The following is a 25,605-nucleotide window of genomic DNA, read 5'->3' as shown; positions in this document are numbered from 1 at the left end:
CATTGAAGTGTCTAACAATGCTGGCAGGCATTCAGCAAGACTGTCACAATTAGCTAAGCATCAAATTATAACTGGGAGCAATTGTTGTACCTAAGTATCTAGGTGCATTTGGCACATATCTGCATCTCTTAGGCAACTCAACAGAAAACTGGTCTTAATGCCAATAATATATCAGTTAATTAAAAAAAAAATCAAAAAGCTCAGCTGTTTCTTGTCGACAACCAGGGCCTGTAATGTTTAATGGAATAATAAGTGCTTCAAGACATACCCTGTTTACATTTCAGAGGATGTTCATATGAGTGTCAACCAAACCAATAAAACCTTTTACTTTAGTAGTTCTTCAGTCCAGTGCTTGATTGAAAAATAAATGCTAATATAAAGCCTCTCAAAGGCAATATGAAGTCAATAATCCACAGAATTAATTTATTGAGAAGAAGCTGTTTGGTCTTTTATAACTGTAAAGGTATGAGAGTGCCTTGTAAAGCTGTTTGTTATTCATGGCTGTACCACACTGTCTGTCTCTCCACAAGACGGCAATCTCCTTTAGGGCAAAGAACTTGGTCTCTGCCCTTTATCTTAACATTTCAGAAGTGATTATCTTAGTAAACTAACAGTAAAACCATGTTCAAAACCCAGAGCACTTGGAATAAATTTCTGAAGTAGAATTAAATCATATCAGTTTTCCTTGCTAGACTTTAAATGAGAGGTAATTGTTTATCTACTCAGGAGGAGTTCCAAAGGGTTTATACAGGAAAATCCTTTTGATTTTTGGCAGCATTAAAGAAGATGCTGCTGAAGCTTAGCCAGATGCGTATTAACTGTAGCCATTGTGGCTGGCAGTACACAACTCCTGCAGTCAAACTACACATCCCCACCTCAGTGAGTGGTACCCCAGGCACAGGAGCTCAGCTCCTTTCTCCAGGAGACCACCTGGTCTGTCTGGGACCCTCTGACAAACATTGCCAACTATATCATGGTACAATTGACTCAGCAATTATTCAATAAGCCAGAATGGTTTAGTAAATAGTCTCTTAAGTGTGACATCTCTTTAGTTCAGGGCTATAGAATGTTTATATATGTAGAGCTACATAATTTTTAAATTCTCTCCCTCAGCTGTGAAAAGCAAATGTCTTTGCAGGTAGGTAGTTCTTACCTCTCTGTACATTAAAGTCTTTCATCGCAGTTCTCCTTGCCAACCTTTCTTTGACTGATGTTTCCATCATGTTTGCAAACCCCAAAACGTGGCTGTATTCTATGGCATCATTTCTGTGATTTCTCATTTAGAGATATTCTCCTCTTAATTCCACCTAAGGGAGTAAAGATAATCAATATGTCAAACCACAGTTTAACACAGGTATGTCAGCCAGTTTTTTTTCCAATCTAAAGATAGGTGGCTAAAAAAATCCCCAGTAGCTCAAGAGATATGCAAGTATGGATTTCTCAACTTCTTAGTTGCATTTGACTGGTGTCCTCCAATGAAAAAGAACCAACATGGATGTGATACGTGGGAGATGCAATTTTGACTTCACTAAGGCCAAGAGAATTTCACTTTTTTTTTTTTTAGTCAAAATTTGCTTCCTATCACAAAACAAAGTTCAGATGAAATTTTCAGCAATTAAATTTGACAAATGACTAAATTTAAATTATATTTGAAGAACCAAATGAGTGCCTTCAATGGGATATTTTCTTTCATCTTCATTTTACCATCCAGTAGCTTTACAGACTGGTCATTTAACCTGAAATCAACCTTCGTTTTCTCTTTACAAAAACTTCCCATTTGTCCTGCTAGTTTTTATTACGTGAACTCAGCAAGGATGATTTGTCAAACCTCCCATCAGAGCAGTTTGTAAAGTGAAATGCCAATAGGAAGAAAGTTAGACATCATTTGACCCATGTCCAGGCACCTGTCCGGCTGTGGAGCTAAATGCTAGACTAGGCAGCGGCTGACTGGGACTGCTCCCTTATCACTGTCAGGACACAGATAAATGTACTTCATTTTTGAAATGAAGGCTTTATCAATGGACAAATAATTGCAGAGCCACTATTGATCTCACATCCCACTTAACATGAGACAAGAGGGTCCAGTAAAAATAGTAAACATTTAATCGTTGTGGACATCAAACAATGGGCTCTTGCTTAAGCAGCAGAAAAAAAAAACCTAGCAAAAAAGAACTCAGTTTTTAAACAAACCACAGTCTTACTTAAGGGTTCAGCAGAAATCCACCTAGATGTGTAACACTCCATTCTCATTTCTGGTAAAATGAGAGGAACATTAGCAAGTAAGGAGGAATATTAGAAAATGAATCTTTCCTTGCTTTTAGTCTCTGTAAACTGTCAGAGATGTGAGGAGGTATTTGAAGTGCTAGGGCCCACCATTTGCACATTTGAAAAGAAATGTGCCTGTTAAGATCCTAATGCAGATGAAACAGGCTGAAATGAAGCATATTCAAGGCAGACTCTACCTCCAGCACTCATAAGACTAGAAGGAGTTTCCTTCAAATGTGCATTCAGAATAAAGCCTGCGTGTACTCTGTTTCACCTTGTGCCAGTAACTCACATCAATACAGCTGCACAACAATCTGCAGCAAAAAAACATACCTATTGCACTTTTTAATGTACTTTATGTAACATCATTGTTCTATTCATTGTTCTATCAGATTTACAAACCAGCAGAATCTCTGCCTCGGAGTTCACAATATAAATACACAGAAAAGATTAAAAAACGCAGCAGCAAACTATGATGAAATGTGAGGCTGTAAATACATTCACTTGCATAACTTTTGCTGAGGGTTTAATTAGGGATATCATGTATGCAGATAGGAAAATAAGAGTTTAAGCATCAACTGGAGGTAATGTATCAGGGAATGTTGACTGAAGTTTTGTAGTAATTATGATAAAAGCACACAAACAAATATAATGGGAGAATGAAATGAAGGAATTAGTGAGGCAGGAGGTTTTATCACACCAAAAAAACCCAGGAAAGAAGACCAGAAAATTAGATGAGAACCAATTCATGTAGGATTATAGATCACTACGTGTACTACAGATACAAAGAAAGCAGAGTTTGCATGTAGATCTTTACTGCAGATAAAGTTTAGGTAGGTGCTGTGAATTTGAAGTGAAAAGTATTACATGACAGTCTTCCTTGGCAAGCCAGTGCAGGCCACTAATGGAGAATTTATCCAGGCATGGACTTGTCATTTACAAATATGTCCACTTCTCACTCACAGGGACAAACAGTACTTAGGGTTTAATGCCCTTCAGCATGATCACTCCAGCTGTTTTTACTTTTGGTAGTTTGTAAATATACAACTATTTTTATACACCTTTTTATATATGTGTTATTTATAATACAAATGTACAGTTGGGCTGTTATTTTTCCATTGACATTTTCTTAGATTCACCTGTTCTGTTCTCCAAGTCTACCTGTACATTTGCACCTGGTAAACACCAGTAAAGCAGTACTTGAGGGGTTCTGTACAGCATTCTGTCAGGGCTTTCAAGCTTCCCCACATTATATCTAAATTTGAAAAAATACTTACTGCATACTTGTCAGATTCAGGCTGTCTCAACCCAAATGTCCAACCAGAGTATGCACTGGAGGCTAATACTGGCAAAGAAACACTTCCTAAACTTTATGTAATCATTTGGAATTCAGGAAGGATCGATTAGTATTCAAGAGATGCGACTGCTCAATATTTATACCAGAGAGACTTGGCAGAAGCAAATAAAAGTACATAAAGCTGATGCTTGTCTTAATTAAGTGCAGTATAATAGGTGTTGGGGATATTTTTCTCAGTGAAGAGAGCAGTTTAGCAATGACCAGATATAACTCATTCTGAAGTTCAGAGTTTAAAACTAATCAATATGTATTTATAACAAGGGAGGAACTAAATATAATTTATTATTAGCTGACAGCTGACTAATAGATAAAATCAAGATTTATTTAAGTACCTTTTTTTTCCACATACCAATTTCTGACAAAAAACCTGCTCCCTTGGATTCTTGATTGGTTTTTTGCAGTATTTCAAATAGACTTTTTGAAATGACCATCTAATCTGCAGAGTGCTGGGGAGTGAACCCAAAGAATGGACAACAAGATATCTAGCTCGGATGATGCTTTCACTGTGACAAACTTATCAATGGGAACATTTCATAATTTTATAATGAGGAACCCTTAACGGCAGGTGATGTTTTCAAATGCTCCTTTAAAGTCTAAAATCTCCATTTGTGACAATGAACAGGTGTTGACTGGCAGACAACACAAGGATGACAGGCACAGTCCCAGCAGAGCTACAGAGCAGTTCCTCACTGCTGCACATTGCATATTGCTTGGAAACTAGGGACCCATTTCTTACCAGAGGTGATGAGGGCCAGCAGAACAGTTAAACAGCCAGTCTGCTGCTGAACATTCAACTCTTCTCTGGATCTCAAGCATAGCAGCCAGGCTACTCCACTCTGCCACTAGAAGAGCTATTCCACTTTTTCATTTTAACCCTCTGGGAAAATAAAGCAAATGAATATGGACAAAACCTCATTTCAGAATAATCTCATGAGGGACGTTCTCCTTTCATGGATGCAGCATTGCTCAACAGAGAAATCAACCCTTTTGTCTCTAATTCTGCTTCTGACTCCATTACTTTGAAGTCTCTTAAATGATATCTCAACTATGCAATCCGGTAAACAAAAACAATAGTTATCTATCTTTGTAAATAGCGATAAATCCAGAGTATTAAAAATTCTATGTGGAGTAGAGGCAGATTGGAACAACACTGCTTGAAATCTCTACATATTACAAAACAAACACCATTTTAAAAGGAATCTCATTTAAAATCTTGATTAAATTTTGAGGAAGTTTGATCTTTTCTTTTATAAATTACTCAACATGAAAATAGTTCCATGCTGTATTTTCAGGGTCTAAAACTTTGCAAAAAAATTTGACAATTCATCTTTTGAGGGACTATTTTAGAAGTGTATTTAGCAGATGCAGGACAAAGTGGATTTTCTTTTGCCCTGGCTTTTATTTCTTTATGAAGAAACAAAACCAAAAACATATTCCTTTCACTTACCTGTTAAAACCCATAGCAAAGCCAAACAGTTAAAAATCAGTCCTTAAACTTCTTATAGATGCTAATTGAAATGGAGTGATGACTGATAAACAATGCTTTGCTCCTGAGAACACTTTTTCAGTGAGCTGCCACGTTTTAGTCCATCCTCCAATGCAGGTTTGCATGCAAGTGCAGACAGTATGAAAGAAAGTAGGACAGTGTCTTACAGGTATCTGTTTTAATGAAATCTACAATCAATTGTTTTTGTGAAAAAAGCACATAATATAAAAGGAATAAAATGAAAATGCTAGGGTTGTAAGGAACAATGCAGAATTAAACTAATATTTTTTTAATAAATAAAATTTTAATCATTCATCTCAGCTCTACATGTAGGAGTAGTGATGAACAGGTGAATGATAAAATTATTTCAGGAATCCCAGAGAAAGCCTTCTGTTTCATGGCTGATTGAGTTTTTTGAATAAACTACACTAAATTATAGAGGAAAGTTAATAATTGCTCTTGATTTGTCCTGATTTTATTTCATTAAATGCAATGAATGTTGCAGATTCATACCTCATGTAACTATTTAGTACAATGGCATTATTCGAGGCATGAATTTGATTCAATCTGATCATTACTTGGTTATGTTGTCTGCTTGTCTGACAGCTGCAAGCCATGGAAAAAAGATTAACCATCTTCAGCAAGTACATCTTCTTTTCATGTAGTTTTTTTCTAAAATGCATATTTAACAAGGTTTTGAAATAACAATAGGATTTGATGCTTGAGAGAAAATTAGGTCATATATTTGTTAGATACAAATCTTGCAAGTAATTAGAAACATGGGTATCAAGCAATATTTGTATTCTGTACTGTTGCCTTTGTGTGGAGACAGTGGGGATTTCAGAACAACCCAATCAGTGTGCTCTGCACTTTTCCCTTTCTAATATGTTTATAGAATACTAGTAAGGATGGCTTTTAAAAATCTGTAGGGGGGAAAATTACCTGCATATAACCCACATTTATAGGTGTCTCTACTTTTTGAATACTTTTACAATTTCTAAGCATTTTTAGATGTTTAAGGTGCAAGTTTAAATGTATTATATAGGTAACAGAGGAAATACAGTATTACACAGAGTCTTTTTAGCTGCTGTTGGCAGAAATCTTTAACATCAGTGACTACTTCTTTTAGTGAAGTACCCAGCATAATATGGGAATAAATGGTTATCTATTAAAATACAGATAAGTGAATGAATATCCTTAATCTTGGAGCCAGTAATACCACCCTACAGTTTTAATTTGAACATATTCTTAAATGCTTAACTGAATGAGGAACTTGCTAAAGGAGAATAATGGCTAAATTAACTTTGCAATAGTAACACACAACTTATTACATATTTTTAAAACGAGAATATATAGACTGAAAACTGCCTCACGTATTTCTAATTTAAAAAACACATTGCAGAGCCTCTTAGCTGTAAGTTTATATGTGGGAAAGTTTTGGTGATTTACTGGAGATGCACTGTAGACTATGGCAAATTTCCCTCTTTCTCTTACACCTTTGCTGCTTGTGCAAGGTTGAACACTGAAAGAAACAAAAGCTATGGCTGTCTCTGAGGGAATTAAAACAGAGAAGTGAAATACTGTAAAGGAACAAGGCAATTAAAAAATAAGGGAACAAGGGAATTAAATAAAGAGGTGAAATTCTGTAAAGAAATAATGAAATCACAGATGAAAAAAAGGATCTGCAAGAGTGATGAGAGAAGAGTGGCAGAAAAAAGGATATCTGGGCAGATCAGGAACCAGGAGTGATGGATGAAAACAAGGGACAGCAGTGGTGTGGATCAGAGGAACAGTGAGAGACTGGAGGGCTTGAGATAGGAGTCAAGAAAATAGGGGGAAGAGGCCAGGAAGGAAAGAGAAACCATGGAACTGTGATCAAAGCCAAGCCAGAGGTGGAAAGGGAGGAAACAGAAGCAAACAGGAACAAAACAATGAAGGAAAACTCAGAAACAAACTTTATGGCCCATCCTTGAACACAGCTGGAATCATGAATTGGGAGACAGACAGGGACTGTGCAGAAACACTCTTTCCCAAGCTCGTGGCTTGGAGTGTGTCCCTAATGACTTCGGCTGGCAGGAAAGGGGAGGGGGATGAAAATTGCAATTCCTTAGGCTCTGGCAAAGCTGCTACCAAGACTGGATGAACCTCTCAGAGCAGGAATTCCCAGTATTGCTCTGGACCTGGGCAGAGCCATTTAGTATGGGACAAACTGAAAGAGTAAACCCCAAAACAGTCCACGTGGCTTGCAAAAATTTAATTTACACGGGGCCATCATCCTAAGGGCAGTTTAGGAATCCTCTTTATAAGGTTATTCAAAGATTAATAAGGAAAATCCCAAATTTAATATCCTTTTCAGGTTTCATGTGTATTGTAAACATATCACATAACACCTCTGCTTGGCAAGTGAAGGAAAATCTCAACAAAGAGAAAGATTTCAACATCAGAATGGCAAAGGAAACTACAATAGCATCTTTCCTCCCCAACACCAAAATTGTATTAGAGATCAGCAAACTGCTTGGTACAAGATAGACAACACTATCTAGTCTTTCACCAGGAGAAAACTTACAGCCTAAGCAGATCAAATGTTCTCCAAGCCTGGTTGAGGCAGGCTGGATGGGTGGTAGCTTGAGAAAGTCCTTTCCTCTTGTCTAGGACTATCTGGGACACATTTGTCCTTAGAGGGTGGAGTCAGCAGCAAGGTTGAAAAGGGCAGATATCAAATTCACATGCCCTAAAGAAGTGCTAGAAAACAATGCTGCACAATGGAAATATCTTCCAGAGAGGAACATTGCTAAGAGGTTACTGTGGAAGCAGTGCCATCCAGACTGCACACTGTGCTCCAGCTGGCCACTGCTTACTGGCGGTTCTTCCTCCCTTTCTGTTTTGAGACAGGAAAAAAAGACCCTCACAAGTAATTAAAACTGTAGATGAAGCTACCAGAGATGAGCCAGGGAGTTAAGAAGGAACAAAGCAATTAAGAACTTTCCTGTTAAAAATTCACTAGGCATACTGTAAAATTCAGAGATCATGGTGCCCCTCAAAAATGCAGCAGAGAGAAGCAGACACTTAAAGGAGCTTTCATTACTTACGTGCCTTTGGCTCCCTTTCAGGATGCTGTGGAACTGGAAACAGCTACAGTAAATGTATTTTCTCTGCATTTGCCTTTCTTGACAAAACACCTCCAATATTTTGATCTCAAGTATAATCAGCTTTTTTGCATTTCCTTTTCAACTAACTGCAGACTTTTGCAAGTTAAAAATTAATGACAACTTCTCTTCCTCTTTTATTTTTTAAACAAAACCCTTCTGTACTTTTTTCTGGGGAAAAAAAGAAGTCTTTTTCCTACAACCTGTAACTATTAGTCTAAATGGCATTCTCACCACTCTTTCTCCCTCCTTTTCAGTAACACACCAAACGAATTCCACCACAACAACCTGGTTTGTGGAAACCATCACTCTGGAGATGAAACATTGTGTTGTGTCCTTTACCACTATTATGGGCAGTCAGTCTGTTAGAACATATTGGACGATTATAGGTTAGTCTTTTCAGAGAAAGCCGTGGGTTTCAAGTTAGCAGTAACCATCTATCAATTTCTGAGATTATGCCATGATTTACTGTCACGGCATCACACATTCTCTGATTTTCTGCCTCCTGTGAAACATTGTGCTTTCCTTTTCTATTGATGTATCAACTATAATAGTTACAAGCAGCTACAGAAAAATCAATAGTGAACTTTCATTACTGTGCACATAAAGAGTACCATGCTGTGAGAGCACCTAGCTCCTAAATAGTCACCAACAGTAAGGTACACTACGGATGTCTGTTATTTTGGTCTAAATGAAGAATGTCTGAATTTGAAACAACAAATATCTAGGATTATTGACACCACTGGATTCTACGTCAAGTTTTCCACTATGTGATTTTTTTTCCCAAGTGTCAGGCTTGATTTGTACTTTCTGTACTGTGATATGTGTATTTTTTTTAAAATCTAAGGCTGACAGAGGAAATTAATACCAAAATTAATTGCTGGTGTGTGCTTAACTGTGAGCTTATGAGGCTTGGTTGGACAGAAGTGGTAAGAATTTTATTAATCTTTGTTAACTAATCTATCTCACTAGTCAAAGCAAGCTGCCTTTAAGGTGTGAACAGACCAATGATCTCTGTGTTAAACACACAAATGGGATAGAGTTGGAAGAGGCAGCACAGTGTTACCACACACCAGAGGTGCTCCTAGGGCTGTTCACTAGGAGAAGCACTGAGTTACTTTTCAACACAAGGTTTGGAAAAAATGGTATAATTTTTGGTTTAAATATATTTATTTGCCTCTGGGAACAAATTACCTTCCAATTAGTGAATGTAAATGAAGAAAGGCAAGAACAGTAAGCATGTGAGCACACTGCCTTGAACAAGCCTGGGCCATTTAGTGTTTCAGGTCATTTTCCCAGCAATTGGGCAGGAATCCCCACCGGGCGGGTGGGCAGCTCTGCTGCAGGTGTTAGTGGTTACTTTGGCATTTTGAGACTGTGGTGATTTACAGCTGCAAATGCAGTGGTTGATGCTCAATACCTTAGACATGAAAGCCTGTGGATTCCCAAGAAACTAGAGCATGAGGATGCACATGTGTATGTACCTGAACTGTATCCTGCCAAATGCATATCCCACTGTCTGCCATGGCTGCAAGGCTACAGGAAAGCACAGTTTCTTGGCTAGTGGGGATCTGGAGCCCCTTAATTCATGCTCCTCCTGCTAAGCCTGTGACTGTGTTGTCTATGGAAGCATGTCATCCATATTTGACCAAAACATTTCAGTCTGAGCTGAGCACTGAGCAAAAATCTGGAATTTTTTGCTGCTGTTCCTTACTGAGCAATTGAAATGTTAAAAATGTACTAAGGCAGTACCTTACTGAGAGTGTCCAGCCCTTTCTGACCAGGACTTCTTGTCAAGAACTCAGAGGTAGCTGAAAAATAAAACTCCCTCCTAAGAGCTGCATGTTTGAAATGTAGGTGTAAGAGTCTTTGCTCTCTTCTACACTTCTCTACCCTGTCTCTTTGATTGAGGAGAAACCATGTTGCCAGAGGGATTTTCAGGTGGGCTTTTCTTCAGCTTTCATAGCTGTATGTTTAAAAGTTTAAGCAATAAGGATGAAGAACACATCCAAGTCTTTGGAAAAATAGTCCAAAGGCTCTTTTGACACACACACTGGTTGCCTTTCCAGTATTTCCTACAGGCAGCACTGACACTTGCAGTGTACTTGTAAATGTCCTTATTTGGACTTCTGTCATCCCACTTGCCAAACCATTTCCACAACTAAGCTCAGACTTTTTACTGGGACAGTAAAAAGTGAAATTTGCAACTTCCTCTCTGATCAATACACAATGTCAGAAACGATAAGCTTAGAAATGATGCAGCACAAAATTATCTACCTTAGTGTGTTTATTGTCCACGAAGGCAATACTGGGAGTACAAAAGAACAAAGAGTTTCTTTTTTCCACCACATGGCAGGAGGACTGGTGGCCTGGGACAGCCAAGGGGACAGGGCAGGACCCCTGTGTCAGCACCACCAGCTTTACTGTCACTCAGTGAGGAACACGAGGGTGTAGTGCATTTAAACAAATTCAGGGGCTGCTGCAGTCAGGTGTGGGAGTGATCTGGTGGCTGATATACACATGTATATGATGGGACCAAACTTGTTGGTTCTTTTCATCTGCACCAGAAAGTTTTCATTTGATAGGGGATTGAAACAGCATCAGCTTCAGTGTACCATCAATGGTGTCGTGAACTGTCTGCAGTTACATTTATATAGGAAATAACTGTAACTGCCCAAAGTAGAGTCCACCTCTTCATAATAGTAAAATTCCAATGTTTGGATAATGGGCATCATGTATTTGTTTCTACTTTAGGGCTTTCAGTACTGAGCAATTAAATTAATGCATTTTGTGTTAATTCAACACAATTATGTAAGAAAATAGTTTCTGTGGAAATACTGATTTCCACTTCTCATATCTTGCACAGGCAGAGGTGATTATCTTTTTCATGTTCTTTCTAAACTACAATGAGCTTGGACTAATGCAACTTGGTTCAGTGAAAAAAAAACCCAAACTGTTAGAGTAAATATTGGCACAGAACTAGTAAAACCATGTCTTGAAAAATCTCAGAAAAGAGGAAAAACAGGTTTTTTTAATCAATGGCTAAAAGACAGTTCTCACACTAAGCCTTGTCTGGAAATAGTGTAAAAGGCTTAAAACTCTGAATTATTTGTCAATTATGTTGACAGAAAATCATAGTAGAGTGCTGTACCTCTTAGATTAGCACATCACTGAAACACCTTTGCTTAACTATCTCTCCTTCTCTCAGTGAGAATATATTATAATAATTTTTGCTCCTGTGGGACTTTGGATCTAAATAAAAGAATAAAGCCAAACAAAATTCACCAAGTAATAAGAAAATGGTGTGAAGTTCTATCATTATCTGGAAAGCACTATAATGATGTAACCCTAACTGGCTGGTCTAATATTTTTAACCAAGTTCAAAAAAGTTTGCAATATAATAATTAAATGCAAATACAGTTCTGATCCCAAAGACCAGAAGAATGCCTTTAAGCTAGTATTTATAACAAGAGCTATTTGACTGAGCTCTCTTGTAAATTTTATCATACCTGAGGCAGTTTTCCTCAGTCGATTAGCTGGAAAGCTGAATATATCCTGAGGCAAACCAGACATCTAGTACAGGCTAAATTCAACTACTGGAGCTTAAATTTGGCTTAATATATCCCCACTTGGATCTGCCTGTTTAATTCTCTTTCATATGATAACGTTGGTTTATTCATAGTCTGGACTTGCCACCTGAACAAACTGTACCTCATATCTTATTCTAATGGAATAAGAAAACTTTGCAAAAACCACAAAAGTTCCTGACTGAAAATCAAATGCAAATTTGGGATTAAAAACTGTTTTGTGAAGTGACTACAAGATTAGTACAGAGAGATTTTTCCCCTAAGGAGGACTGCTTTTTATGATCATGCATTTTTTATACTCTGCAGAGACAGATGGGCTTTATAAAAGGATAGAGCCTGCTACTCCAAAGTGTTTCAATGGCAGCTGCATTTCTGTGTTTTAACCTCAGTAGAAATTTATATTCTATATTTTTCCAGAAAATATTTATATTTCTTCTTTTGGACTGTATCACCCCTTGGTCTAGTTCCAGTGGCCAGAGTAGAAATACCTCTGAGATTAATCTGTTCTATTATTCCTACTTTAAACAGTACTTGAGTAGCAGGAGAGGAATAGAAAGGGAAAGGATAGATAATGTGCAAGCTTCTCATGAGAGCAGTAAGTCCAAACATTCACAAAAGCCTAGGCAAAAGCAGAGCAAAATTTTTCTAGGTAAAAGCAAATATCTCAATTTTTTTTTTCCTTATTTTCTAAGTATTCAGCTTCTTCTCAGCTAAATAATAGATTGTTTCCTGCTCTTCTTAACATTATACCCCACTATTACTGCAATTTGCATTTAACACCCTTTCTGCCTCAGTTCATAACTTCAAGGACTTCATATGATGTCCCTATCACCATTCCCAGGAACTTCATGAATATTTATGACATCTTAAACTATTCACACCCTACAAATTGTAGGCATTGACAGACAATTCCCTTAAAACACCAACAGTCCTGCGTGTTATTGAAGATTAAAATAATGTTGCAGAAATTAACCGGGGAAACCCTTTGGTTCAATAAACTTATTATTTATTCTTTTTTTTAAACTTATCAGAAGCCTAATTTCTGCTTTTATGAAATGTGATACTGTGATATTAGTGCAATGGCTGTAGGTTTGCCTGCATGTAACCATATATGTATATACAAAAGTCTGCTGATAGCATGATAATTAGCACAGTAGTTTTGTTATCTATGCTTATTATAATCGAATATTCAAAGACAAACATTTCTAGCCCAAACATATAATATGGGGATGCATTCAGAAAAAAATGATTTGTGACTCACTTTCTTTCTCAGTTTATCTTCAAGATCTTCACTAAATCACTTCTGCCCTGGTTTTCAAACGTGTGCTGGCATACAAATATGACCATGCCTCCACAGCATAGTGGTTACACATTTTTTCCTGCAAAAGAGAGACTTAGATTGAGACATTTTTTCTAGGATTGATCTGTCATTTACGTTAAGTGGTCACTAGGTCAAATGCACAAACAAGCCCGGAAGCAGGAAACCACGTCAGCCCAGGAAGGTTCCCTTTCCCCCAGCCTACAGAAGCAGGCAGTAAATTTGGGCTTAATCACATAGGGTTAACTTTTTCAGTGCACCAGCAAAGCTTCAACCTGAAGACTGGAGCGCACTTGCACTGAGAACAGCCTGTAGCTAGGAGCAGAGACCACCCATTGGCATGGTGAGAGACTCCAGTTGTTTGGGGAATTTCCTTGAAGACACAACAGAGCACCTGCTCTCCAAATTCATGTTCCTCTGTTATGTCTTCAAAGAAAGTAGCAGCTACTCTTTTATGTGGAACATAATCCTATCAGTGAATCCTTAAGCACGGATTAAAATACCTACAGAACAAACCTTTGGGCAATAGACAGGCTGCCCTCAGTCCCAGATGAGCAAGAGACAAGCAACATGTTTCATTGCTGGCCCACAAGGCAGGAGCCAGGCTGGGACTTCAGGGGCAGAACTGCAGGCATGGAGGAAGCTTTAGAAAGTGAAAGAAAGTGAGGCAGTAGAGGAGTTTGAGCACAGCCAAGGTGAAGTGCCAGCAGTGGCACCACTGCTTGGGGCTGTGGTTTGTGCACTGTCCCAGCATCTTCTGGGCTGGGCCATAGTTTCATCCCAACTCGCTCCCCACACCCCTGGCTCTGTGGCTGTATCTGGATGTATTTTCCCCTCCTGAGTTTCAGTGAGAAATGCTGGACTTTGTATTTAAGGGTGTAGCTGGCTGTGGACTTTGGGACAGGACCTGTGAGCAACTCTTCCGTCAGAGGCCTGGCAGGCTCTTGTTTTATTGTGTTTCAATGGCCACCATATCACATATGCCTCATTTGCAAGTAATAAGGATGTTGGTTCCTGGGGTGTCGGGACAAGAAGTGAGTGGAGATTTTGTTTGTTTGTTTAACTTTCAAGAGAGTAAATTCAGCCTGAGCTGCTGAAAGTCAAGCTGTTTTATTTTCCTGAGTGATGACTCAGTAATTACACCAGTCATAAAGATTCGTGAAATCAAATTAAGCTTTGCCCTTTGTCTTTACTGGGACTGAAATAAAAGAAACAACTGAAATGTAGTAACCTACATAAACTTCCAGAGTCATTCAAGGAGAGGAATCCACCTTCTTTCTTCATGTCTCTCTTCCCACTGCAGAGCTAACACTGGAAAAAGCAATTAGGAAATTACTCACAAAATCAGTAAGCATGGTTCTTAATAGACATCAGGAACTTCTCAGCAAGAATCCATAATTTTATAATCTTTTTAGAACAGAAAAATAGGCTTCAATATTTTAAATAGAATTAGAAAGAAGCCTACCACTAAAAAGCAATACCAAAATATTTCAGTTGAGTCCAAGTTGTTCTGAAGGAAACCAAAGGTCCATCAAGATTGAAAACTGAGGGAGTGGAACAGGATCCAGACTAAGAATTACAGCTTGCTCCTCATAAGAATCTTATTCTCACTTTAAAAATTCATACATTTTTGCCCAATACTTAGGCATGAATGAAATGCTCTGAAGAGTAGAAGAATTTAATTAAGATTTTTCAAAACTATGTAGCCATTATAAGATGTTACGTTCAACTGAAAATGAAAATTACTTTATGACCCTAATAAATAGTTGGAGATCAACTCTTGCACTGTTACAGACAGCTTAGCCACTGCCAAAAAAGAATCCTAAAGACAGGAAAAGATTTTACACATACAGTTTGGACTTGGGAGTCTTAAGAAAAGTGGTTCCTAATGTTATAGTGTTAAGGTTTTTCAAGGTTTGGAAAGTGCTAAATATATGCAGCTTATCACTGATTAACAAACATCTATCAAGAATTGTTTCCCATGACTTCTAAGTGAATAATATTCAGCACAGTCCTGCTGCAATAAAATTGAGGGGAATTTTGCAGTAAGGAGCTTATCTTTACCATAAATCTTCCTTCATTATAGCATTTTGTCTGTCAAGAAGGCTTAGCTATAGAATGGCATGCATCTGCCTTCATGACAGATGTGCTATATGGAACTGCTGCTGTTGCCCTTAGTTTCAGTGAAGGAGAATTGTGGGTAATTTTCAGAGACTTGCACTTTATCAACCATTACTACACTTGCCTTCAAAAAAATGTTTAGCACGTCCAAATCTACCTGTGTTTTAAGTCCTGTAACCCACAGATTTTGCAGGACTAGCAGAAAGTAGGAAAAGAAAAAGCAAAAACTCTTTACATAGAGGAAGTTTCAGTAACATCACCTCAGTCCTGGTTAATTCCCCTTCTTTGAACTACCCTGGGCTGAAAACCTTCATCAGAATTAACATACTCTATATTCAAGCTCAGATGGGAATTGAGCTCACACTAAAGCTCCTGATGAGAACCCCAGCCATGTGAGGAGGCATGTCTTCACTTTTCCTGATAAAACAGAATTTTCTAGGCCAAGCCAATGCTGCTTCCTAAGCCATGCAGCACGGTTGGAAAGAAAAGGCTATTGGGGGTGAGTCTGAAGGCCACCCTGGCCAAAACCACCCTCAGCACAATTTGGAAGTTATCAGAGTTTATCTACAAGCTAGTCAGTCGTTCCAAAGAGCTGCTAAGTGTATGAGCCATTTGGTTTCAGTAAAGCCATTAAATGATGGGGCTCATCAGCCCCTTCAGGGTGAGGAAGCTCAGCCTGGACTGGTAACAAGTGCCTGGAGTACCCATGAGACTGCTTCCAGCCTTGTGAAACTGAGAAATCCTCTTCCCCATGGAGAGGCCCAAAATCTTATTTCGTCCTTGCAATGGTGCAAAATGCAGAGAGGCAGCTGAGCTGTGTTCACACCTCTTCATTGCTTCATGTAGAAACAGTACCGAATAAAAGACCAGAGCAGTAAAATTTAACCAGCTTTCTCTGGGAGATATTTTGTGCTCCTAAGGAGTTACTATTTTTCAAATTTAAATCTCTCATTCTGTTTCATTTTTCTTTTCAAAATTCCCAGACCAAAGGAAACTCTCTGTAGATTAGTACACCCCCAAATTTTCAGTATTTCATGTTTGGAATATGAGAGGGAGAAAATCTCTCTGAAACCTAAATATTTTTCCCCTCTAAAGACCAGACCCATTTTGGGGGAAAATATGCAAAAGTGTTCTCCTTGGGCTGAATGTTATATGCAGTTTCAGCTTAATGCAGAGCTTTATGGCAGATGTAGAAAATAATCAAAATGGGGGGATATCTGGGAATACTGGCAGACCGTTACTGTGACTGCAGAGCAGATCCTGACACACTATAATACTGTTTTTGTCTTAATCGTCAAAAGTAAGCTATAGAGAACAAAAATTCTTTGTTTGACAGAAAAGCAATTGCTATTTCTTGTAAAACATATAATATATTCCAGAAGACCTAAGGGTTTACTTTTCAATAAGGATAGAAAAAGATGCGCGCCCCACTGTGAGCTCACAGTAAGGCTGTTTCATGTAAAAAGTTGGTAATTAGTCCCTGAGTGAATAAAGTAGAAGAGCTAAGAGACTGATACTTACTGTAGCAACACAAAACACTTTTTCTAGCTGCTAGGATTTAAAGGGTGTGTGGGTGGGAGGGGGGGACCTACTCCTACTCATTTAATTTACAAGCATCTAAACTTGAGAAAATGATTTCTTGCATTAAGCTTAAACATGTGTACTTTAAATTGTTACTAACTGATATAAAGATTGATAAGAGACATTCCAGTTTTTAAATAATAGCAGGAATGAGTAGCTCTGTGAAAGTATAAAGGATGCTGTGCTGTACACATCAGTAGCAGATTTCACACTCATTGTACACAAGCGCTTCAGCAGTTACACCAGCATTGCTTGATGTCTCACCAAGTTAACTCAGAGTCAAAGGAAGTATTTGTAAAACTAAACCACATCTGTTTAGCTAGAGTTACATAATAAATACCAAGCACAAAACCAAACTCAAACCACAAGAAACCACACATCTACTTAAACCCCAAAATTACTATTTAATCTCATTTGTATCAGTACTAGCTAACACTAAGTACCACCAGTGAAAATTGTGTACTGTGTACCAGTGAAAATGGTAGAACCATTTCTTGTTCTACCTGCATAACTTGATGTTACTGGAAATAACTTAATATTCACATATTTTCCTTTGCTATTACTTATCTTCAACACAGCTAGAGTTCATTATTCGCTCTCAAAAAGAGCAACATAATTTTTATTGCAACTATGGGTTCAGCAAACCTATTTTTGATGACATACAAAATATCATAGGAGAGCTTGAGAGATGACTATGGAGCTTTACACAGTGCTCTCAGCACATATGCTTTGACTTCTCTCTGGTCAGACTGTCTTGTTTGCTTTACTGCAACATTAACTGTTAATGTATATGAGATAAGAACTCTTATCAAAAGTCATAGTGAGAGATCTCAGTCACTTCATGGAGACTCACTCCAAATCAGGTTGCCTCTACACCTCTGCTATTATAATTGCAGTCCTGGAGAGAGCTACAAACAGATGAATTGTGTAGTGATGTCCTAAATTGTAATGACTTGGACTGTCTGATTCAGTGTAGAAAGTCAGGAAAAATATATATATTTTTGCTAGTTAACTAGTAACATCTATTTTAGAAGCACTGAGCCTCACCACAAATAGCAAGAATTTGTTTAGAGGAAAGATATTAAAAGTATTCCCCTAGGCTGAATGTGGCATAGAAGCCACAGAACTATGTTTTGTTTACTGTTAGTATCAATTGGACTTGATAAGTGTTAGTATCAACTGGACACCGATAAAATACTAGGCCTCCTCTTGACTTGGAGTATAGTATCAATACAGATAAAAACAGAAGGTATCACTAAAACATATATTAAATTCATCACTTTTGTAGAAAAACATTATAAGTTTGCAATCGTCAGATTTTGTTTCTTCTGAATCTCCATAAAAATTTATCTTGTGATTTTTCAATAAATATATCATCCAGGCAATAACATTTAAACAGGGGGCAAAAATACTAATGAACCTGGTTTACCAAGAAGTCAGCATGATTTCATACACAGTATGGCTCAAAACAGACAGACGGCAACAGAAAGATGCCCTTTGAATTTAAAGAGGGTTGAATCAGCTAACAGTTTCTAAAACTTCCTGACTTTTAAAGTTATTTTTACAGAGGAAAAAAGTTTTAAAAATTTATTCTGAAATCATCGTACATTTTACCTTGCTGTTGAACAGTTTAATCTCAAGCACAGTCCCTGTTTTGGGTGGGAATTTTTATGTTCTAGCAATTCATTCATGATTATATTTTGCATCTGAAACAACCTATTTAAATTAATTGTGATAGTTGATACTGTTTCTTTCTTAACTCTGTAAAAATATGCTTAGAACACCCAATTTTTAAACCAGATTACACTAGCTACAAAATACCTTGGGAGTTTGCTGTAGGTACATAAAATAATAAACAGCTATATTTTGTGTGAGAAAATGTCCAGTGTAATACATGAAAACATGATTATCCAAAGCTCTCCAGAGACACAAGCAAAAAGACTTTGGATAAATGAATTTGAATAGCTAAGGGACCAAGCATAGCAGCTTTGAAGTTTCCAGTCCTCTCCACTTGGGATAATGTAAAGTTCAGGTGATTCTTTTTGGACAGCCATCATAATTTAAGTATTACTGGTGTGTTCCTTAAGTCAGCTAGCAAAATTCAGGTGGATGTTATGTCCCCCATTCCCAAACAAGCAGCACAATTCCAGGAGTCACTCGCTTCATTTCCAGAGTGAAACTGGGACAGGAAAGAGGCAGCAGGAAACACTCGCCCCGGCTCATGCAAGAGGGAACCTGATGTGCAGCCGGCAGCCAGCACATTCCAGAGGGGCTCCTGCTCAGAGCCTGCAACTCGGGCTCTGGAGGGTGTGCGTGCTGCCACCGACTGCCACCGGGATCCCTGGCATCTTTCCTATCCTCCTGTTCTGAAGACAATGCTTGCCTCCTCAAACCATTTCCTTCACGTTCCCGCACAAAGTTACGTGCAGGAACCAGTATTTGCTCTGTTTAAAGCAGAAAAGGAGCAGTGAGACCCAATTTACAGAGCCTCCCAGGCTCCTGATGTATTGGGTGACCAACGTGTGTTCCTGTTTTGCAAAGGAAAACACTCATTTCCCCTACAATCAAAGGCTGGCATTTACAATGAACCAAATTCTGCCAAATTCTCCATCTCCTGTGCTCCAAGAACATCCACAGATGAACAGATTTGTCTTTATCCAAAGTGAATTAGCAGCATAGTTATGCCCAATAGCACCGTTAGCCTTAAAAGAAAGTGTTACAGTACTCTACTGATGGTAAAAATGATCAAACACCAACCAAAACAAGCTCTCCCAGCAAGTGCACTTTGATCAGTTCCCTCTTCCTGCATTAGAGCAGCATTCTAATTTGCAAGCTTTAGAATAACTTCTGCATTCACCAGGCATGTCAAAAGACAATTCCACCAGAGTGATTTTTACACAGGGGAGCAAACAATGAGGAGATAACATACTGCCATTTATCTCTGACCAGCATTTCCAGAGCTTGAACTTGCTGTATAGGAACAGAAGATAATCAAACAGAGGCAGAGGGAACAAACTGTACCTGCCGTGCTGATGTAAATGCCCCGTTGTCCAATACCAAAAAAAAAAAAAAAAAATCAGTGCTGGATTTCAGAAACCATATGCAGGTTAAAGGGCACCATTCTTATCTAGTATTCTACCCAAAGGACAATGATTTCATTTTATAAAGATCATTAGTCAGTGAAATATATATTTTAGAGAGTTTCTAGTAGAGAATATTATTTTGGCAGTCACTGGAGTGTACCAGATGGTTCATTAACATAGGCTAGACAAGTCAAAGGCTTTCAGAATCATTTAGAAAATGTCAAACAGAAACAAGAACGCTGTCACTTTTTATTAGAATTAACTACATCATACCCTGGACACAGATTTCACCTTGGGTCAGAAAAATTAATATGGAATTATATGAATTGTGTAACATAGTAGGTTAAAGATAGGGCTTCCTCTTGGGACTCATTTGCTAGCAATATATTATGGTCTTCTACTTTAGGAATCCTCAACCTTTCTTTTTGTTAGCTATGAAAAGAGCTGACCTTGCTCAGACTCCATTGGTGTCTAATTGATTTGAGGTATATGCAGAATTTCAACAAGACACTCCACTAAAGCTCTTTTGTGATCATTTTCCCAGGAAAGTTGGCAAAAGGGTTCACTGAATATTCAGCAGCTTGTAAAGTATGCTTTTGTCAGGAGGCAAAAAAAATACATCCATTTAGTGAAACACTGCCTTCGTAAACAGGAATTAAAATGCAACTGAATTGTTACCTTTTGTTTTTTATTATCATTCAGATGTCAAAAATCTCGAGAACTTCCAGCTTGTGGAAGGTGTTCAGGAACAAGTGAATGCTGCTCTGCTGGACTACACAATGTGTAATTACCCACAGCAAACAGACAAATTTGGGCAGCTTCTCCTGCGACTACCAGAAATCCGGGCCATCAGTATGCAGGCCGAAGAATACCTCTATTACAAACACCTGAACGGGGATGTGCCGTGTAATAACCTTCTCATTGAGATGCTGCATGCAAAGAGAGCATAAATTATACCCATTAGAGCTTCTGCTTTCAAGGAAAAAAAATATTCTGAACTGCTCCAAGCAACACTAATTAAAACGTGGTTTTAAGACTTTGCAAAATGGTATAATAATCAAATACTAATAGTAAATAAGTGATGTATCAGGGTATTTGTATTGCAAACTGTGAATCATATGCTACACATCCCCAAAGGAATCTATGTAGGACTTTATACTGGAGCTGAAGTGAACTTACCAAGTGGATACTATTACCAATGTCAACATGAAAAAGGACAGAATGATCCTTGTATATTTAACTCTGCTGATTGCCAATATGAAGAAACCTAGGTTTTAAAAGACTGATCTGTATTATTGAGCTAAGGTAGTGGGGAATTTGAGTGCACTAAATTCCTTTACTGCATAGAAGGACTTGTAAAACAGTTACAACAGATGGCAAAACTGCATCTATAGCCTTTTCTGTCATCCTTACAAGGACCCAACACTTACTTCTTCTGTGATAAATGATGTGGCATCCATCCAACAAGCTGTAAGAGAGAGCTGGCCTAGGCCACGTGCTTTGTGGTCTGGCCACCAAAGCCTCAGAGGCTGGCTCTGCCTGTCGGTCTCTCGGGCCTGCAAACTGCTACTAGGAGGAGTCTGTTATCCAGTTAGCTTAGCATCCTTAACTGTGTTCTGAAGTTTGTTTTGTCACGTGTTCATGTTGTTCTACCAGGCAGTATCCCTCTTCTACTGCTCTTATCAGAGAGCTGTTAAGAAGCTAAGGAGATATTCCAAAGTAAATTAGCCAGCTCACCTACCTACTTAACCAATATGGCTCCACTACATATTCATGGTTTTTTCCAAATAAACGAAATTAAGATATTTTAGCCATCCCAAACGACATATCTTTGACAAGAAAATGGAAATAAGGACACCAAATACTGATGCTAAAAAACTAAAAAAAAATTTTTTTAAAAATAATTTTGTGATAAAAGAAGTGACAAGTGAATTGTACAACCTGATGATGCCATGGAGTTTATTAAGAAATTATCTTTAAAACTGCCAGTAATTTGGAAACTAAATTTCAACTCAAACATCCAATAACTATTGAAACTTCTTGTTTTTAAAGTTAGGTAATGCATGCTATTTTACGCAAAGAAAGAAGAGTGATACTGCTGAGTCTGTGTAGGCCAAAGTCTGCTGCAGAACAAATATTAGAAAAGAACAAACACTTCTCTCTCTGTCTAAAAGAAGATATCAGTATTAACATGTAGTGCCACAGTTATAAGTCTTGCCTTATTTCATTACCCTTAAAGGTAACTGTGCAGGTGTAGATCAACATACGTTTCAAAATAAAGTATTAATCTCTAACATTAACAAAAACATAGTGTTTACATTCTTTAGATCCTGTGGGGAAAAAACTGTGATAAAATTGCAGAGCAGTGATTTCCTTATTATTTCTTTTAAATTGGTAATTATTTTACCAGTACTTAATTACTGTATGTCGTGAGACACTAAAATCAATAGGGGTATTTCATTTTGACTTTAATTTTTGAGATTATCGGCTGCACAATCACTTGTAGAAACTGTATAAAATCCTAATACTTTAATTTTTTTCATGAAGATTGCTGGCTTTTGAATAGTTTATTTATATTGTATATGATAGTTTTCACTGTAGACAATTATGATGCTAATTTATTGTTCTTTGGTTTCATCTTTATATAAGATATAGCCAGAATGAAGAAGCCAAATATATGTGTTTACTGTAGCATGTCTTCAAGTTAGTGGAACATAGTTCAGGGACACAGAAGGGTCTTTACAAATTAAAATCATTCACTTGATTAAATGCCTGTAAATCTTCATAATCCTGAATGTAGTTTATTTAAATCTATTGTAAATTATGTGAGTTACAACTTTTTCTGTTTCATGTGAACTTGAAAAGGTGCATTTTTCTCACTTTTGTCCAACCATTCATACATTGTATACCAAAGACATCAGTTATTACATCTGCATTAGTACAAAGCACACTATTTTAATTGCCTGTATTAATCAGCTCTAATATTCTGTCCATGCATAGGGTACCAACACAGCAAAGCCAAGTGTCTGCAACTCCTACATGCCTGTCTTGTATCCCAGCACACACATACTGTCCTACAGACCACGAGCAAACCAAGGACAGCCCCCTCAGCATCCCACAAGGCAGATGTAAGCATTATTTAAATACCAGTGTTTTCCCTCAAACAAAATTAACAGTAAAGTGCGGGTGCCGATTGACAGTGGCTGTGAAATACATGAACAAGATAAGTGTGGTCATTCTTTCCTTTTTGAAAGAAAAGCAAAGCATTAATTCAAGTGTTTGCATTCTGTATTTTCTCTTTTTCTTTTTCCTGTTGAAATGCTACAGTGAATCTCACTGAATGTTAAGAAAAAAGCTAAAAAAAATATTGCCAACTCTATTCACAGCACCGTTATCTATACAGGACAGAAGAATTAAAATAAGAATGTAGAAGAAAGGAACAATTTAGGTTAGTGGAAATGGTTTCAGATATTCTAACATATATTTGTCCACATCTGGGGTTCCAAGAATCCCATGATATTGCCCAAAGTACACAAACAAAACAAAACAAATCTGGAAAAAACCACTCACGTTAATCGTTAACTACTTTGTAACCAAGCCTTTTCTTCTGACTGCCTTATTGGTAACAGGATATATTAGTAAAAGCAGACTAAAATTCAAAAGGTTTGGCTTTGGCTGGTTTATTATAGTTGTTCTGTGTTTGTAAACAGACAATCTGTAAAGTCTGACTATTTGTATTACAGATGTTCTGCAGCTGCCTTGGATTTAAATCCATGCAACTCTTAGAATGTGCAGTGAGTTACTTGTTGAAGTTGAAGTTCTCTTACTGTATCAGTGAAATACATATTGTCATGTCAGTTCTTGCCAAGAGTTTTTCATCACCAATGGAATTTTTTTTTTCAGTATTTCAATAAATATTGGTATGCCCGTGCTGATTACTTTATAATTGTCTTTATAATACCATCATTGCACTGAAATGAAGCATCAGTCAAAAATCAATTACTCAGAAGAGAGTAAAATGCAGGAGAAACAAGAGCACCAAAGAGAATTTGATGCAAGTGGAAGACACAAGTGTAGGGAACAGCACCTTCAAAAGCTCAGATAGCAATGGTGAAATTGCTTAGGCTGAAGCCAAATAAATACAGCTAAAACAGATCAGAAAAGCTGCATCTCTAATCAGAAAGAAATTTACCACTTAATACTTTCAAATCAATACATTTGAGCTCATACTGCACATGTAATTTTCACTTTACATGTTCCTCTAAAGAGTTAAGCAGCCAAAGCATCAGAGAGGGGAAAATAACAGAACAAAAGCAAATCAGGTAACAGGATCCAGCAGAGCTCAGGATAACCTCTCAGCAATGTAAATATATGGCAGGGCCAGGGGCAAACCCACAGCTTCCAACACAACTGCCAGCGGAGGCTGCCAAGGGGACAGATGTTACTGCTACTAGAGAAAAATATTTTCCTAAAGTTGCCCTCTGGCTCATCTGATTGCTGTTCTGAGAGCAGGAGGTGAAGTGGTCCAAGAGAGCTTGTCAGCTGTACTCTACTGTTTTGAGACCAAGTCCACTAGCTCCCCTGAACTGTCTGGTAGTTGAAACGGGACTGTTCTCTCAGGTGCCAAATGTTAATGCTCCAAGGGAAAAAAACAGGGCTATAATTAGTTATTTACAAATCCTGCACTTGAATGAAACAAAGCTGGTTTAGTGTTGTGATAAAAGCAGAGTAAAACACAGAGGATTAGGTGGCTCACAAATGAGGAAAGATTATTTTAACTTTTAGGAATCATAACTGAAACCCATGGTTTTGCAGAAGACCCAGGGGAGATTTCAGGGTTGATATATTTTAGATAGTTTTCCTTACAAGAGATATATTTTGGTCTGATATATTTAGTATACACACTACATGTTTAAAGTACGAGGGGATTTATTTTTAACTGAGTTTGACACTGCTTCTGGAACAATCTGCTGTATGTTTTTATTGGAAACATGGAAAGAGTGAGTTCAATGTAACACAGGTCAAGTCAGTACAATACTTGGTGATCTTGACAATTTCCTGGAATACTGAATAACACTCTATTAACCCCTACATTGAAGCCCATAGTCTAAATATATCACAAGAGTTTTACAATATTTCTACTTCTCTGACACGGTTTCTGGTTTTTTTCCAGGGAAATTCTATATAGTTGCATCTGCCAGAATATGGAATGGCAGACAAACAGCATTAAACAGCAAACCAGGAAGGTTGCAGATAAATTTTTAGGGGCAGATCCTAGAGTTGTATTACCCTATGATATTGGCATGAGCCCGAATACTTCTGTTCCAGTCAAGCAAATTCAGAAAAAAATATTCCTTTTCTAAGGGCAAGTTGTCATCAGAAAAATCTTTCCTAAATTATAAAGGTAAAACGGGACCTGACCCTCAGATAGAGTACAGACCTGATGTCTACCCTGATGCCAGTGGATCTCAGCTGAAGAAAGCAGCACTAGAAGCTACTTGATAGGTAGAGTCTTGTCTGGCACACATTAGTGGGACAAGACATGGATTCTCTGCATCAAACACACTTTGCAAACCTTTGGGTTTGCTCCAATACATAAAAAAATGCTCTCCACTATACTGATCGTTTTGGAGTCTGGCATGCAAGCTTGGACTTGCAATA

General features: G+C 37.8%; 1 protein-coding gene and 1 long non-coding RNA gene across 5 annotated transcripts in view; one reads left to right on the top strand and one right to left on the bottom strand.

Moving 5' to 3' along the window:
- NR5A2 (nuclear receptor subfamily 5 group A member 2) overlaps window positions 1-23,890 on the top strand; it is an 87,586-nt gene extending 63,696 nt beyond the window's left edge. For all 4 annotated transcript variants that reach the window (XM_085068290.1, XM_085068288.1, XM_085068291.1 and 1 more), the window contains one exon: window positions 20,647-23,890. In XM_085068290.1, the coding sequence (XP_084924416.1) occupies window positions 20,647-20,894 (248 nt within the window). In that variant the 3' untranslated portion in view covers window positions 20,895-23,890. The remainder of the gene's footprint in view (window positions 1-20,646) is intronic.
- On the bottom strand, window positions 8,203-14,455 carry LOC146434022 (uncharacterized). Its single transcript, XR_014853797.1, has 3 exons — window positions 14,395-14,455; window positions 13,103-13,220; window positions 8,203-8,425 (listed from the first exon to the last, which is right to left on the bottom strand). It is a non-coding gene; the product is annotated as an uncharacterized LOC146434022 (long non-coding RNA).
- Window positions 23,891-25,605: the final 1,715 nt, after the last annotated feature.

Source organism: Lichenostomus cassidix, chromosome 8, assembly GCF_008360975.1.
Source record: "Lichenostomus cassidix isolate B80296 chromosome 8, HeHo_3.0, whole genome shotgun sequence".
NCBI classification, from domain to species: Eukaryota; Metazoa; Chordata; class Aves; order Passeriformes; family Meliphagidae; genus Lichenostomus; species Lichenostomus cassidix.
This window is presented reverse-complemented; position numbering and strand designations above follow the sequence as displayed.